Source organism: Sciurus vulgaris (assembly GCF_902686455.1).
Source record: "Sciurus vulgaris genome assembly, chromosome: 9".
Classification (NCBI taxonomy): Eukaryota; Metazoa; Chordata; class Mammalia; order Rodentia; family Sciuridae; genus Sciurus; species Sciurus vulgaris.
Window position 1 is genome coordinate 53,239,744 of NC_136469.1, and position 17,768 is coordinate 53,257,511.

Here is a 17,768-nt window from a genome sequence, read left to right on the forward strand (position 1 = left end):
AAAAAATTGTATGGACACTATAGCCCTTGCATGAACAGAATACTGGAAAGTGCAATCCTACCAACCAAACTTATGGAACCACCATCTTTCATAACCAGCACTGTTCAATATAATAGCTGCCAATAACGTATGGCTATTTACATTTAAATTCTAAACAATTAAAACTAAATTAGAAATTCAGTTCTTTAGTCACACTAATCACATTTTAAATACTCAATAGTCACATTTCCACTTTGGCTATCATGTTGGACAATGCAGATATAGCACTTCCATCACCATCGAAAAGTTCCACTGGAAGGAGTATTCTAAATTTAGAGTTCTATTTGGTCTTGCTTTTCCCTTTTTCCCCAAAGGACTTTGTAGTCTCATCTGACTAGAAGATTGATGAATCCTATGGTTAGAAAACCACTGTATCCTCCTTAAAGAACAGAGTATGGTCTTCACAAAACATGTAAGAAGTGACTATGTGATTATTTTGTATCTACTTCTTAATTCATTTTATAAAGTAAAAAAATTAGGATAGCTTGCTTTCACTGCAATCATACCATCGAGCAGAGAAGTTGTATAAGAGGATGTAGAGCCCCTACTTCCTTCTAACAAAGGGCTATTGATGTTTGCCAAAAGGAACATACATATACTAGATACGACATTGGCTTAGGTTAGTTCATAAATCCCTCAGCCACTTGTTTTCAAAGAAACTATAAGTGTAAGTACAGGAGGTACACAGAATGAATTATAAAAACACTCCTTTAGATAAGTTTTGTGAAACAAAATCTGTATGAAGGGAAGTAGTTCAAAGGGAGTCAGATTTATGATTAGAAAAATAGCTTTAGCAGCAAGGGAAAGGAAAAAAGGCTTTAATATTAGTTAGATGAAATACTATAATACCTATCAAAATGAAGAGTGTAGCTAGGTTCTAGATATATTTGCTGATAGGAATTATAGAATTCATTGATTAATTAGATATGAAGGTTAAGAGAAAGGGACAGGTTAAGATTGATTGCAAGATTTTAAGTGTGGTTGCATACTTGGATGTGACCTTCTTTACCATGTCAGTTTTTATGTGTTCCTGAAACCCTGAATACCCCAAATGCCTTAGTTCAGATAGTCTGCTTTGACTGGATGTTCCTTTTTTATCTTCATTTGTTCTACACTAACTTTCTATCTGTGATTTCTTTGAATAAAAGTCCTGAATGCACACCAAACTTTGGTCATACCAAACTATGTACGGATGTACGGGTTCCTATGCTTACTCTCTAAACTTTCTACCTTTAGGACTCAGTTTCCATGTTCCAATATTATACCGTTATGAATTTTATTCTAACTCATAAAAGTTTGAGTTTTCTTTTGAAACAATTATAATTATTATAAAAAATATTAACATTATCTGATAACCAGTCAATAGTCAAATAAGATTAATGGTCAAAATACCTTTCTTTTCAATTTTCTCTTTCACCTTCTTTTCTACTCCTCCCCCTCCTTTTATCTGTTCTTTGGTATCAGAAGACACAGTTGTTATTGGTGAAGACTGTATCACATTTTCAGAAATCATGGAATTAGTTTGAAGTGTGGTACCAGATGGAAATGGTATTTGCTTCACTGATAAAGAAAATAAAACAGATAACATCATTCATATTAAATCAACAAGATAAAAACCAGGGAATTGTGAATCGTAAGTACGAACTTTTTACAAAAGAAAAATTCATTGTATAACAAAAATCAAATATCTATTATTTGAGATAGTGGAAATCTTGTCAAGAAATTAAATACATTTTAACCATTACTGAGATAATAAAATAAATGTATGATTTCCATTTAATCAATAAATATTAGAGCAAGAAAATAGCAGATAACAATAACAGCTAGTTACTATGGACCTATTATGTCCTAAAATTTTTTCAAAATGCTTCATATGCATTAACTTATAATTCTCTAAGTTCCCTAAGAAATAGAATCTCTTCATGTTGCCACTTTATAGATGATAAATCCAAGTTAACCAAAAGTTAAAACAGTCCATCACACAGTGACAGAGGAATAAGAATGTATACCCAGGCAGTGTGGTTCCACGGACTGCATTCTTGACATCTGGCAAGATGGTGAGTTTTTAATTTAGGTTTTCTTTTACACAGAACAACCAGGAAGGTAATTATTTAAAATTTGTTTTTACAGGACTGGGGATTGAACCCGGGGCATTCTACCACTGATCTATATCCTCAGCCCTTTTTATTTTGAAAAATGGTCTAGCTAAACTGCTGAGGCTGGCCTTGAACTTGTGATTCCTCTGTCTTTGTCTCCTGAGTAGCTGGGGTTACAGATATATACGATCATGCCCAGTTGAGAAGGTGTTTTAATACCAGTCATTTCTATGTTAGAATTAATGGAGACACAGCATTACTTCTTTACAATTCAATACTAAAAAACAACTTTTTAAAGAAAAAGTTCTTTAGCAATGTTTTAAGATGTTGAAAACAATTTATCCATCTCCAGTGAACGTGGAAAATTACAATCCCTTGAGGGAATCTGATGTGGCCTAGATTCTGGCCAATATTCAGACCACTTATCTGAGGTATTTTTTAAGTTCTCTTTCTTATCACTTTCTTTGGTAATGTGGATTCCTATTTTATATTTAACCATTAAACTGAATTCACCACTTTAATTCAAGCCACTGTTTTGATTTATTATAAATCAAAATAATCTATCATTTCTATAATTAATCACCTCCATTTTGAATTTCTGCTTGAATTAGCTCTTGCTTCAGTTCTTCAATTTCTTTCTTCAGTTTAGCATTTTCAACACGAAGTTTCTTCTCTTCTCTCAATGTTGCTTGTAAAACTAAGATCAAGGAAGTGCAGTTAAAATATGTGATTTTTCAAAGTTTTCTTTCGAATGCTATTTGAAAAGAGCATAGTTAGTATTAGTTAGGATAACACCAAGAATCAAATATTCAATCAGTTCCTTTATGCCAGTATTTACTGAAACAACATGATGCATTTGCTCTTTAGAATCTGTGGGGAATGGTTCCAGGACCTCATAGAGGCCAAAATCTTTAGGTGCTAATGTTCTTTGAGTAAATGAAGTATTTGCATATAACCTACACTCCTCGTGGGTACTTTAAATCATGTCTAGACTATTTATAACACCCAAAATATTGCAAATGTTATGTGAATAGTTGTTATATTGTTTAGAAAAAAAAATAACAAGAAAAAAGTTTACAAACGTTCAGTATAGATGTACTGTTTTCCTTTCCCTGAATGTATGTGATTCAGTTGGTTCAATTCACGGATGGAGAAAGGGTTATTTTATCTAACAAATAGTAGGATATTAAAAGAGATTTTGCAAAATATTTACTGTAAAATAGGGCCAACGGGACAGAGAACCACAACAGCTAAAAAGGTGCAGAATAAGTAGACTAGTTCTTTTATTCTTTTAAATTATCAAAACTGAAATGCTAGCCAAGATGCTCGAAAATTGCCACCCTTAGAAAAAAATTCAGTTTAAAACATTTGTCCTAACATATATATACACATACATATATATAATGATCAGTTCCAATCTCTTCATTTTGTAAAGAAATACTAAGAATTTTAAAAAGTAGCCAGGTGCGGTGGCACACACCCGTAATACCAGCACCTCAGAAGGCTGAGGCAGGAGCATGGTGAGTTCAAAGCCAGCCTTGGCAACAGCGAGGTGCTAAGCAACTCAGTGAGACACTATCTGAATAAAAAATAAAATAGGGCTGGGGATGTGGATCAGTAGTTAAATGCCCCTGAGTTTAATCCTCAGTACAAAAAAAAAAAAAAAAAAAAAAAAAAAAAAAAATTTAAGAAGAAAAATAGAAAAATTATAGGAATCATTACAAAAAGTAAATAATTAAAGTAATATTTTATTTTATTTTATTTCTGTTGTGATGCTGGGGATTGAACCAGGATCTCACATATGCCAAGTAAGCACTCTACCACTGAGCCACATCCCCAGTCCAGCACATTTCAAAATTAGAAAAAAATACTGAAAAAGGGAAAATTTTTTTGAGGGTAAATACATGATTTGGTTAGCTATTCTCAATTTTTTATAAGAAAGAATTTGTTTCAATTAGGGTGACAGCAAAAGATTTTGAAATTTCCATTATGACATTAACCTTAGTTATTAAGAAATCAAATACAATGAAACGAAATCAAAACCAAACTAAGGTCCGCAGGTAGAAATTCAGATTTGATATTTTTGTACACGTTAATAGTTCCTAAGTAAAACTTTAAGAATGCCTGAGAATAATATAAAAGTATACAAGATTCCCTCATAAAAAGTTAAAGAAAATATTTAATTTCATGTTTGATCTCACCCAATTTTCTTCGTTTCTAACCTTTAATTCTACACCAACTAATGTTAAATAATATAATCTTACTTTATCATAAAATAATATAGTTTTTTCTATATATGGCATATTTACCAAATATTGATTCTAATATCTGAAGCCTAGAATATTATTAAACTCAAAACATTAAGGAATCTAAGTCACCAGATAATTAAGTAATAACATATAAAATAAACATTCTTTCTGTCGATATATGAATTAACTACTTAAAAAATTTTAGATTTTCTTACTTGCTTTCTCCTTAAGAAGAGCAACTTGCTGCTTAAGATATTCAATGATTTGATCTGCCTCTGCACCTTTCTGTTCCAGTCTCTTCAGAACAGCATCATTGGTTGCCATTTTTGCCAAAAAACGGCAGAAAATCCTAAATAAAAAATTACATTATGAAAGGAATAAGTTTATCACATAGAACACTGAAAAAGTAGTCTGAGGGAAAAACATTTTCGGCAGTAACAGATCAACATCTTAGAAAATCACTTTTTCTGTGGAGAACAAAAGACCAAACAAGGCAGAAACGTTAAGACTGTCCTGAATCTCTTTAGAAAAAGAAATCTACTTTGTTTCTAAATGCAGAAGAAAAGGTATATATTCATATTTAAGGTTCAAAAAAGTCAAAGAGTTAAAATACTGCAGAATATTATAAGACTATTACATTAAAGGAAAAAGGATAAACTTAACTAATCTAATGAATATCACTCTAGTGTTCTAAAAAGAGTTTCCTTCCTTACAGGGAATTTTGTATATTTGAAATTTCTAATGTTTACTGAATTATGTACATATTTCAGAAGGATTATGTAAAGAACGATAAATATTAAGAGAAAAAACAATTAGAAAAACATCAATATTAATCATATGCCTACTCATCAGTAATGTCAGTATATGTGTCCTTTGTAAGAAACTACTAGTGATTTAGTTTTATCATAAATTCAAAGAAATTAAAAACCTGTCAATACACAAACATTTTGAGATTAATTCATCATGTTAGTTTAAGTTGTCATATACTGATAAATTGACAAGAGAGGGTTAATCATTAGTAATAGTATGCATAGCTTTTCTTTTTTTACCTGATTTAATACTAATGTTTACTTCAAAGTATAATAATGACATACAGATTACTGGAATAATCCTAATCCTAATTTTAAATAAATGATTAGCACTCAAAGAATTCTAAAAAGTTTTTCGACAAAGAAAAACAAATTGGTCAATGGACAAATAATAAAGGATTATTTTAAAATTTCAAACTAATGTCTGTCCTATACAATAGTCTAGGAATTTTTTAAATAAAAAATTCAATCCTCAAAATACTCTACCCTTAAATTGACAATATAGGTACAATACAAAGGCAAAATAAAACTATTAAAAACAAAGTTGATAGTAAATGAAATAAAAGGGGAGGTAAAACTGGAAAAGTCCTACTTTATACTTTAAAAGTTTAGAAAAGTGTAGACAAAAAAAGTGTACACAAATTTAGAGTGAAAATAGCACTTTGCAATTTTTTTTTTTTTAAGTATTGAAGACTGACCCCAGAGGTGCTCTATCACTGAACCAATTCCCACAGTCCTATTTGTATTTTATTGAGAAAGCACTCCCTAAGTTGCCTACGTCGTCCTTCAATTTATGATCTACTGCCTCAGTTTCCCCAGTAGTTGGGATTACAGGTACCCACCACTTTGACTGGCTATCTGCCATCTGAACAAAGAATATTATGTCATTCTTCAAATGACTGTAAAGTTGGAATTTTAGAGGATATATGAAGAAATGTAAAGTAAAAATGCTCTTCTGAATTTTAGTATCTATTTTAGAATAATATAAACAATGATCAAATATCTTCAACAGGTAAAATACACCTAATCACAAAAAAGTTAATAATGACTATTTGAGAATGTGAAATTAGTGAAAAATACAGTTTGAAAAGGCAAACTTCAAAATTTTTAAAAAAGTAAACTAGTATTTTAACTGCTATAAAACAAACAGATTTAGGTATAAAATAGTTTTGTTAAGTGATTGAACTGGTCTAACAGGTGGCCTGCAAATGAATACCTGTCAAGTTGCTAAAAAAGCAAAACATGAAACTCATGCTCTAAATCACATAAAAGCAGTTAAGGATCTTCTAAGACTTGTAATAATTTTCAAAATAGAATCATAAATCCTAGCCTAAGAGGAAAACAAAAGGATATGCAATTTTACTGAGTGTTGAATCCATTAACTGTCTTCAAACTTTAGTAACAAAACCAAGTTAAATATAATAGGACCTGGCTTTTGTCAGACATAAGGAAGCACAAGACTGTAAGTTTAGAAAGAGAGTATAACATGTTTCAAAATACAGGAATGAATGAGCTGAACATTATAGTAACACACATAAAAACTACTAAAAAGAAACAAAGATAAAAGTAAGTGATGAAACTTTGATAGAAAATATAAATGAGACAACATTTGGATAATCCTCAATTACTGTTAACTAAACGTGAAAGTGAACAGGCAATAGGCTTGCCATGACAGTTTTTCTAAAACCAAAACACTATTATCATAAGCTAAAAACACAAAAGGGTTACAAGATAATAATTCCAGTTTGGCAGAAGATGGTTTAACAACTAGTTATTAAATTTAGTTTGAATGACATTTAAAGTAAACTAAATGAAAGGTGTTTTAAAATTAAAATATGCCCAATAAAAATCCCTAGCTTACTCTCATACAAAAGGTAGTAATTTATTATTGAAGCATTTTTGTCAAATGTGTATGTCTCATAAGTAATTCAAAATAGCATATAACATAAAGCACAGTCAAATCAACTTTTAGATAATTCTTACATTTTTACATACTGCATATGAATAAAATTCTATGTAACTAATCTATGTACTTAAGTACTTCATTAAAATATACATATATAAATAATAAAATAAGTATGATTTATATGCCTGGTTATAGGTTTACAAATACTAGTTTAGGTTAAGGTCTAGTTTCAAATTGTAAATCGCTAAATAAAACCAGGAGTGAGAAATGTATATTACATGTAACATTAAGTAAAAATGGACTTTGTTTTAACCGAATTATAAGAGAAACATGAAAAAAAATTAAGGATGAAAAGAGAAAACATGTTAGTAACAAAGAGAAATATTAGTGTAAAACACAACATACTTGGGTCATGAACTGAATTTCCGAATAGGTATTAGGTAAAAATTACACCCAACATATATTTTTGTTTTTAGTGTCTGTCAGATCGTTTTTTCAGCACTCAGATACTGACTTATTTAATCACTTCAATAATAAAGTGATGAGGGACATACTATCATCACCCCCCTCCTTATTTTGAGAATTTCTTGTAAGAGTGATAGAAATAACATGGAGTAGAAAACCACAGACCTTGGATCAAAATCTATTCTTTGCCCCTCTGCCACTTAATTGTTGGGGAACTACAAATAAGTTATTTACTTTGTAAGCCTTAGTTTTATCGTTTATAAAATGAGGATCATTTTACTTATCTTATTGGGTTATGAGGTACAAAATGATATACCTTACATAATACTTAAAAAGATTTTTGGCGCATAGTAGATAAATTCATAGCCAAATAACTGGGCACTGAACAAAATTTTGGGAACACAAATAAAAGATACAGGGTAAATGTAATATTTACCTTCAAGAAGCTCATGTTATAGTGTGTTACCTAATGTATAATATTTTCTAGGTCTCTTGTTATGATTTTTATATATTCTAACAGACTAAGGACCTAACAAATAATAAAAATAAAACTTATAGAGATTGATGCTGCAAGTGTACTTAAATAATCTGGGTTATGAGACTAAATGTTAATTTTTTATGAGTTATATAGTCTATGAGAGTGACAGATATTAATATAGTTATTAATTTTGTGTTTACAGCAGTGAGAAAAATATAGGCACTCCTGTGCTCAGGAATTCAATAAGACAACAGTCAATTAAAAGTCTTTGCACACTTTCCCCTACAAACAGGTACTGCCATCATAATAGTGGAATCTTCAAAGATTATTAATAATAATAGACTTTGTCATTAAATAAATGGGCATACAAGGAAGGAACACTAAACAGAATTAAATAGAATAAAGCACATTTAATTTAATTCCTTGTGAAGGTCTTCTAAGGACTGGTATAAGAGTTGTTAGCTCTAGCTCAGAAGGCAAACAATTCAGGATGAGCAATTTATTTTGCCAAAGGAACACGAGTCAAGAATACCAAAAGAAAAATTGTTTTAGAAGAATGTTGTGAATTGTTTTAGTTTTAAGAGAAGAAAGAAAAAGAATAAAAATTAAGAGTGCTTGCTTTCTGTTCAATTTCACTGTGAATCTAAAACTGCTCTAAAAATCAGGTTTATTAAAATACAAATTCAAAGCTGGACAAGGTAGGGAGGAGAAAAGTGGGGCTGGAGTTGTGGCTCAGTGGTAGAGCACTTGCCTAACATGTGTGAGGCACTGGATTTGATCCTCAGCATCACATAAAAAAATTAATAAAGTTAATTGTGTTCACCTGCAACTAAAAACTTTTAAAAGAAAGAAAGAAAAGGGTAGGGATAAATGGTTAAGAGGTAAAAAATTATAGTTGGATAGGAGGTTTAAGTTCTAGTATCATAAAGCACAGCAGAATAACTATAATTGACAAACATTGTCTACTTTGAAATTGCTAGAAGAGAGGATTTTGACTTCTTAAAACAAAGAAATGATAAATATGTGAGGTGATAAATATACTAATTATTCTGACTTGATCACTACATGATCAAAATACCACATTATATTTCACAAATATAAACTATTATGTGTCAATTAAAAAGAAAATTTAAAAAAGGTTTCCTTAAGGAAATATTTCACTGAATCACAAAGTTAAGAACATGTGAATTTGCAATGAGAAAATGCTCTGCTTTCTATTACTTATGGACAAAGACTTCATTTGGTTATGCAATAAATAGTTTTCCAAGTTTTCATAAGTCATCATTCATGACATATACTACATAGGTGATTTTAGGTTATTTTTTAATAATTTTAACTACCGCAATATCAACAATTTCATTACATAGAAACCTCATTAAGAAGCAAACACCTTTTGCTAACAGTCATTTTCACTCAATAATCAAGAGTTCTATGCACAATAAAATTCAGAAATGACTATAAAATGTAGCAGCTGTTAACCAGTGTCTATTTTTCCTCTGTTCCTAGATAACTGATTCTCTGGAATATGTGCTATTAAATGTAACATAATACTAATATTAAAAACTTGTGAGATCTAAAAACATTTTGGATTAGTTTCTAGTTGTGTCTGAGTATTAACAACTTTTCTCAAATGCTAAAGGACATTTTTGTTTTTAAAATAAGCCTCTGAAAACAGGATTTTCCAGTATTTGCTGATTAACTGTCAATTCAATTTTTCAAAATTAAGGGCTGGATGCTAAAATTTATGTTAATATTTTCTAGTAATATGCAAATAATCACTGGCACTGGCAGAAGAATACAGTTCTTTTAAAAAAGTGTTTACAGCCAATAAACCTTAACAGAAAAATAGACCTAACAGACTGTTTGACCTTGGTAAAGTTAACTCTTCTATGCTTCATTTTCCTAATTGCATACTGAGAATACTTTCACTGGTTTCATCTTCTACTTCTTAGTCACTTTTTTCAGGGCTCCTTTTTCTTGATGTGCCCTTTTAATGATGTTCTTCAGGGCTTGGTACTGATCTCTAGTCTCTTGTAAGTATTAAAACTGTCACACACAGTTCAGTTGTATTTCAGAGTTAAGTGTTTAAAACAACTGAAGGTCAATGCATTTAAGCAAGGTATATACAGACTCCTAGTGGTCTGCGAGTTATATTACCTGCCAAGTCTTAAAAGTATTTAAGTTCATGACCCAACTTTGCATAGTCTCTGATTTTGCCTGATGTGCTGGATTTATAGTAGAAAACAAAAATAAATATTCTCTTTGCCCTCAGAAAGCTTTCAGACAAATGAGAGCAGTAAACAGAAGAAATTTTTTACAAATGAAGTTATGGTTAGGAGTCGGTGATAGTTTAACAACACTGCTTAAAGTCCAATCACATCTTTTACCAACCTAGTGCTCCATTTCATTGTTGCATGTTAATCACTGTTGTGATTTTTCAATTTTATATTGAGCGTAAGCTGAATTTCAAAACTTTTAAGTTTCCTTAGTGTTGTCAGAGTTTTCAGTATACTTACATGTATAGGATTTTTCACAGATGATGATGATGATAACAACAACATTTTTACAGCATTTACCACATGCTGGCTAAGTACTTTACAAGGATAATCTATGAATGTTGTAATTATCTTCATTATACAAAAAAGAAAACTTGAATTAAAATCGGTTTGTCCCAGGTAGTACAGCGATTTATTAAATGATGACTGAAATTAAAGTCTGTATGATGCTGAAGCTAGCTCTTTTTTAATGCTTATGCTTGTAATGTCTCTAAAGGATATAATTAGAAAGTATTTTCCAAGTTAATGAGGGAATTCTAACCAAGGAACACCTATTAACATTTACTGGAACTAGTAGTGTCTAAATAGTTTAGGAAATGCTAATTTAGTCTCTGCTTAAATTTAAAAGAAAATTTAAAAGAAAAATTATAAAATTAAGATTATGATTTTTTAAATAGCAAATCTCCTGCCTCACATTTTCAATTAAGCTGTTTTGAAATTAAAGTATAAAGTGCAGATTTTAAAATTTTACTTTATAGAAGTTCTATAAAAAATTAGAGTACACAGTAATTTTTAATTTTGATGCTGAAAATTATTTTCTAAAGGATACTTAAAATAGAAATGAAATGAACCTCAATAACTATATAACACTGCACAAAACTGATGACAATGTTAATCATTATCAAATAAGTGTGCATAAATGCAGAAAACAAAAACTATGTCCACTGTTATCTAGTGATTTTTAGATCTCAACAATTTTAAAATACAACCATATGAGAAAAATTTGTATTTAGGAATTAATATTCTTTTCCCATTTTAATTGTCTTTTCCTTCTCTTCTTCTCCCTTCATCTCTATTCTTACCTTCCAAACTTTTTTCACCATTGGCTTAACAATCTAATTGACAAGTTATCTCACTCTGAAAGAAACACCTCTTTATTAGTGTTAAGCAACATGGTTCCTTTTAGAATTAGGTTAAAATTCCTGCTAGGACTTAATACATATGTGTCAGAATTTGAAGAAAAGTAAATAATAAAAATACTGAGAACAATATACATCAGAGACACCCAAAATACATAGCAGCATTAATTGCAGGGGTCTTTTATTAACCTTTGTTAAAACTTATAGAAGGAAAATCTAAAATTGCTTCTTGGGAAGGTTCATAATATGTGATAATTTTTCCATACCAGAGAGCTTCCTTTTCCTTTACTAATGAGGACACAGAAGATTCTGGAGGATTTAAAGGATTGCTGTGAAGTGAGGGTAAGGATGTATTTCCACATACCATGGTCATTAATACAAAAACTTTTCTGCCCAGTAAAATGTACAAGAAATGTAAAAAGAGGTATGTTTAGGCCTTCCATAATCCTCTTATATCACAACAGGGTTGTCTTTTACCTGGCAGATTTTCTTCAGTACAACTTAACTCACAAAATCTTTCCATTTCTTATCCAAGAATACAGCTAATAATAGCTACTATTTTAATGGATTAGGCGCATTCTGTACCATCTAATTTCTTTTACCTCGGAAGATTATTTCCTTTTTGCAGACAGACTCAGAGAAATTATCACTTGTCTAAATCTATTCAAATATCAAATGACAAAGCCATGATTATAACTTGTATTTGTCACTCTGAATTCACACAATTCATTTTTTAAAGTATCTTTCACAGCCTAATTAAAGAAAATTAACCTGTCATTCATAATATTCATGTATCTAAATTAAGTGAACCAAGTATTTGAATGGCCATTTCTTACTACCTGTCCTGAAGCCACTACATGTTTCCTCCTTAACTAGTCTCCTTCCTTAACTCCATCTTCCTGAGTCTATGACTGGCCCTCTTAAAAGAAAATTAGATCATCACTCCATGGCTCAAAACCCTCCAATGGCCTCCTGTTTCCTTTAGAATAAAAGTCAAATGCCTTCAAGATCCTTCATGACCCATTTCTGCCTTCGTTAATTCTACCTACAGCTTTAACCCCTTAACTCAACTTTGACCCACAGGCTTGCATGCTGTTCTGGTAAAAGTGTTTCATGGCCTATGCAATGGCTGGTCCTTCTGCCTGACTGCACTTCCCCATGATATCTCCATGGTGAAATCTCTCATTTCTGTCACCTCATTACTAAAAAGTCATCTTTTCCGTAAGCCTTCTCTGACCATATTAAAATTTCAGACTACGTCACGGTTCCCTGCTTGGTAATTTTTTTCTTCAGCAGAAATCATGACCTGAAATATGCTATGATCTTATTCACTTTGTTTAGTGTCTTCCTCAATAAAGAGTGAGCTGGGGGCACACATTTATTCATTGCTCTTTACCTAAAACCTAAACTGTGCCTGAAAATATAGTGGGCGCTTAATAAACACTTACCAAATCAAAGAATTACTGGTTTCACTCCCCTCCCCCACTAACATCCAAGTCCTTTTACGCACACACATAAAAGCAAACATGCTCAAGAATCTAATTTTTCCAATAACATTCTTTCTCTTGGCATTACATCCATTTCTTAAAGTTAGTTCTTTCAAAAGCTTCCAAACTCTCTTCTATTTTGTTATGCCACTGTGGGTTCTGGGGGAACCAGACTTCCCATTAGTACCCGCAGGTCATGTCCTCTCCCCTGGAGGCGAGTAAGGGAAGGGACGACTGTTAGATGGCACTCTGCGTACCCCAGAACCTCTGCGACAACACTCACATGAAGCGGTGGACCGGAGGTCCTAAGCAGCCTTAGCCGCGAGCAAGCAGAGAAGGCCTCCAGCACACGGTGGCAGTGAGAAAGGACCCAATGCGGCGTCCCAACATACGCCTGAGTGTTCCACAGAATCAACCCCACATTACGTCGTTCTCTTCCTGTGATCAGTTCTAATTATTCACCACACTACACTCTCAGTTTTCCAGTCCCTCACCAACAACACCAACTCTTCCGGAACCTCTTCCCTCTTGCTATATTTTATTGCCAGTTTGGGCAAGCGGCAGGAGGCCTGAAGCTGGGGGTCTTTCTTCAGTATTGCGTCGCAAAGCTGTGAGGTCAACAGAAAGCGCCAACCTGTTTCGAGGGTGGGGGAGGGGACAGCGAGGCGCTGTCAGTGGAGGCTGCCGGGTTGGTGTTTCTGGCCAGGTTCTCAAAAGGGAACTTAATCTGTCTTGGCTCGCAGGCAAATGCCAATCTCTGAGCTCCCGGCGTTCCAGGAACGGTCTGTTTTGTCGAAGTATTAAAACGCAGGACCTGGTGCTTTAAGCAGTAACGGCAACACCAGCCACAGCCGCAGCGCTGTGGCCTTGTGTAGAAGCTCCATCCCCCTTGTCTTGTGCCTGTTTGCGTCCCCAGACTCAGAGGCAGGTATTCGGGTATCCCAGTTTTTTACGTCGCAGTTGGTGGGGATTGTGGGAGGTAGGGGAAAAGCATTTGCAGCGAGTGACCTGCATGTCCGCAGCGAGAGATGGAACGGAACTTCTCCCTGATGGGGATTGTCTCCATCCCTAGCTACAGCCTCCTTCCCCCCAAATCACACGTTCACCTGAGTCTTTTGGAAACTTAGGCAACTTTGGAAAGTAACTACTGCATCACTGCATCAAATGAAGGCTTAGAGGATCTGAAATTTTCTCCATTACTTAAACCAAAATACGCACTTAATGCTTTAGTATGTTTCTGGCTTTCAAGGTTTAGTCAGTTGTTAAAGTGTAATGCTCTCTTGAATAATAGGAGAAATTGACGCAGTGGAAAAATGTGATTTTAGAATTTTCAGTGCCTGTTTTACAAGACCTGTCCCTGTTTCTATTTGGGACATAAAGACAACTTTTGAGAGAAGGTATATAAAATTAGTGAATTAATATTATTTGTTGAAGAAATGCAAACGCTATTTTGTTCATGATAAAATTAGCATCGTTCTCCCTATTTTTGACACCTCGGCCCCTATTTGAGTCATTCAACTCCAAGTCCTTTCAGGGCAAAGATTGTCTTGTTCACTATCCTTGACCCAGCACCAGAAGAAACATCTAACTTAAAATAGGGATTTCAAAATGTGGAATGAATTTTCAAACCCAACTGCTTTGTTCTCTGTTTTTCTCTTGTAATCCTTTTTCACTCACCAAGTGTAAGCACACATATGTGTCTATGGTTTTTTTGTGGCCCTTTTTATGTACACCCTGAGAGGTAATTTAAGTAGAACAATAACGAATTATTTTATGCTAATGAATGTTTTATCTTTTGAAATCATTTGCACTTTATTTGGTTATTTGATTTTTCAGTTGTCTAAGCGATAAAGGCATCTAGTTGAAAACCCAATAGTATTGTGTAGTAGGATTGAATAATAAATTGCAACAGTTCTCTATCTCATCTTTCTACCCTCAGGCCTGTTGTTCAGATGTAAACACTTTTTATCTTTTCTATTTTAGGCCTAATTGTTGAGTGATAAGTTAAAATTCTAAATTTTTTTTCTATTGACTTACGATGGCCCATAGCATCAACAAATTGTAGAATAATTACACAACTTTTAGTTTTTATATTAGTTACTTTATAATCTTAAATAATATATGTAAACTCTACTTTTTCACATTAATTTTTCATAATTACTTTCTCCTTAAAATGAGAAAAGTAGTGGCTCTTTCTTCATCAGAGCAGAAACCACATGCACCTCTTACAAAATTTTAAGTTATTTTCCTAGTCAATACCATTTTCAAATGACCAGTTCTGAGCGCAGGCAGGAAATTTTATTCAGTGACTAATAATGGAGAAGGGGTGCTCATGCTCTAAAGGCATCTAAGACTGGATTCCTAGGTGGTATGGTTTGTATACTGTCTTCAGAGCGTTCACTGAGAAGTGTTCCATCTTCTTTATTCCCTAATTTGGGTAGTTGTATCTGGCAAGATGCCCATTCTTTTTTTAAAAAATCATTATGAGTTCAAGGTCATCTGGACTGTCAACATGGTGCCTGAACTAGATTGAGCCAATCTAGGGTTCCCCTTTGCAGTTAGCATTTGGAAGCGTGTGGTTATCTATATGTCTAACTAGCTTTAACTATTATAAGTCAGGGGCATCTGTATACAGCCCATAGGTCAACAGACAGTTGATTACTGCAGAGTTTAGTCTGGTGACACTTGCACTTTCCCTTAGCTGTAATTTTACTTGTAAATCATGAAGGATGGTAATATTTATATTTCTTAACTAATTTTTTTTTGCTTTATATGCTGAAACACAAGTACATTTTATTGTAAGTCAATAAAATATTTATAATATTATGTCTTTATAATTATTCCCTAGTGCAAATCCAGGCAGTATGCTAGAATACATTTTCTTCCCAGTGTTTTAATTTTATAATCCCTGTATTAATCTAAAGAACATTTTTGTAATATTAAGGTCAAATTGATTCTTCTTTCTTCTCCAATGGCAAAAATTCATGCTATAGGTAAATTGTGCTTTATTTTGTAGACTATTGATATCTTTCTTACTTTATTTTTTTCTTTCAGCATTCTTCATTGGTGCATTATAGTTGTACGTAATGATGGGATTTGTTGCTCCATATTCATACATGCACACAATGCAACAATATAATTTGGCCAATATCTCTCCCCAAGACTTGCCCCCTTTCTCCTGTCCCCCATCCCATGGTCCCTTTCCTCTATTGATCACTCTTTGATTTTCATAAGATCCCTGCTCCTCCCCCAATTTTTCTTTTCCTTTTTTCTCCTCCAACTTCCACATATGAGAGAAAACATACAATCCTTGACCTTCTGAGTTTGGCTTATTTAGCTAAATAGACTAGTTTAAAGTTCCATCCATTTTACTGAAAATGACATAATTTCATTTTTCTTTGTGGCTGAATATATACTACATTTTCTTTATTATTTCTATTTATGGACACCTAGGCTGGTTCCCTAGTTTGACAGTTGTGTATTGTGCTGTTATAAACATGGATATGTATGTATCACTATAATATGAATACTGATTCTATAGGATAAATTCCCCAGCTTACCTTTTAACCTACCTCACTTTGATTGCTTTCCTGTCTTCTTGGGGAAAAGGTGCATGTGCTTTCTTCAGCAGTCCTCTCATTCTTTGTATTACATACATAGAACTTTCATTCCATTCCTCCAATAAGACATCCATGGAGACCAATGGCTATTTTCTTAATTTGAACAAACTGCACTCAGTTTTTTTGGATAACCTCTACCTGGGGTTCATACTTATTAACATTTGAGTAATCACATTGTTCTTAATGCCATATTTTCTATTATTTGTTTTTCTCCCCTGTTTTGCTGAAATATATTCTAAAGAAACTTGCTTACAAAAGGTGTATTGATGATGTTTGTTTTTTAATGTTTGCATGACTGTAAATTACCATTTAGCTATTATAACTGATAATTTGGCTGCATATGGAATAAAAATTATGTTCTTTCAAATCTTTTCAAGGCTTTACTGTCTGTTGACTTCCATTGTTGCTGAAGGGATGATGAGAATGCTAGTCTGCTCTTCATTTGTTGATAGATGTACTATTTTTTTCTCTAAGAATTGATTAAGTATTTCAGTTAATGCTGAATACTTTGAAAATTTATAGTGGCATATCTAGTTGTGAGTTTATTCTCCTTGCATTGATTTCATTAAAGGAGGTAAGACAAATATCCTAGTGTGGGTCTTTTTCATTTATACTTCATAAAATTAAAAGCCTTTTTCATTTGAAAGTACACATTTCCCTTTGATTATGGGAGATTTTCTTTTATTTTTATCTTTCATTACTTTGTCTCCTTTTCATTTTCCTGTTTTGAAACTACTCTTATGTGGTCAGTGTCTTGAGCCATATGTCTGTTACATTTTTTTCTTCTGTTTTAGTTCCATATTCTGAGAATTTATCTGAACATTATTTTCCAGTGCATCTATTTGATTTGGTGATCATAATTTCCACTCATATTGCCTTTGGTTGCTCTTTTTTGATAGCCTCTTAATTTTGTGTCATTTTTTTGAAATGAAATTTACACATATTAAAATGGACAGATTTTAAGTGACATGTTTGATTTTTGATTTTTTCATATACACTTGTAACCACCACCACTATTATCAAGATATAGAACATTTTCATTACTATGAAAAATTTGCCTGTCGCCCTGTCTGTTCAAATCCTTCTTCCCCACCCAGGATACTACCTTCTGATTTTTATCACTAAGTTTAGAACTAAAGGTCTGGAATTACATTTAAAGGGAGTCATATAGTATGTACTCATTGGTGTCTGCTTCTTTCATTGA

At 32.6% G+C, this 17,768-nt stretch overlaps 2 protein-coding genes across 2 annotated transcripts in view; one reads left to right on the top strand and one right to left on the bottom strand.

Annotated features, from left to right (window-relative positions):
- The window catches only part of AIMP1 (aminoacyl tRNA synthetase complex interacting multifunctional protein 1), a 46,282-nt gene extending 32,899 nt beyond the window's left edge, over positions 1–13,383 (bottom strand). Inside the window, exons 1-4 of the mRNA XM_079154710.1 lie at positions 13,228–13,383; positions 4,600–4,733; positions 2,719–2,832; positions 1,432–1,599 (exon numbers count right to left, since the gene is read on the bottom strand). Coding sequence (XP_079010836.1) covers positions 1,432–1,599; positions 2,719–2,832; positions 4,600–4,733; positions 13,228–13,229 — 418 coding nt within the window. The 5' untranslated portion in view covers positions 13,230–13,383. The remainder of the gene's footprint in view (positions 1–1,431; positions 1,600–2,718; positions 2,833–4,599; positions 4,734–13,227) is intronic.
- Positions 13,384–13,569: 186 nt separating this feature from the next.
- The window catches only part of TBCK (TBC1 domain containing kinase), a 297,654-nt gene continuing 293,455 nt past the window's right edge, over positions 13,570–17,768 (top strand). The window contains exon 1 of the mRNA XM_079154680.1: positions 13,570–13,868. The gene's annotated coding sequence lies outside the window, so the exon portion shown is untranslated. The remainder of the gene's footprint in view (positions 13,869–17,768) is intronic.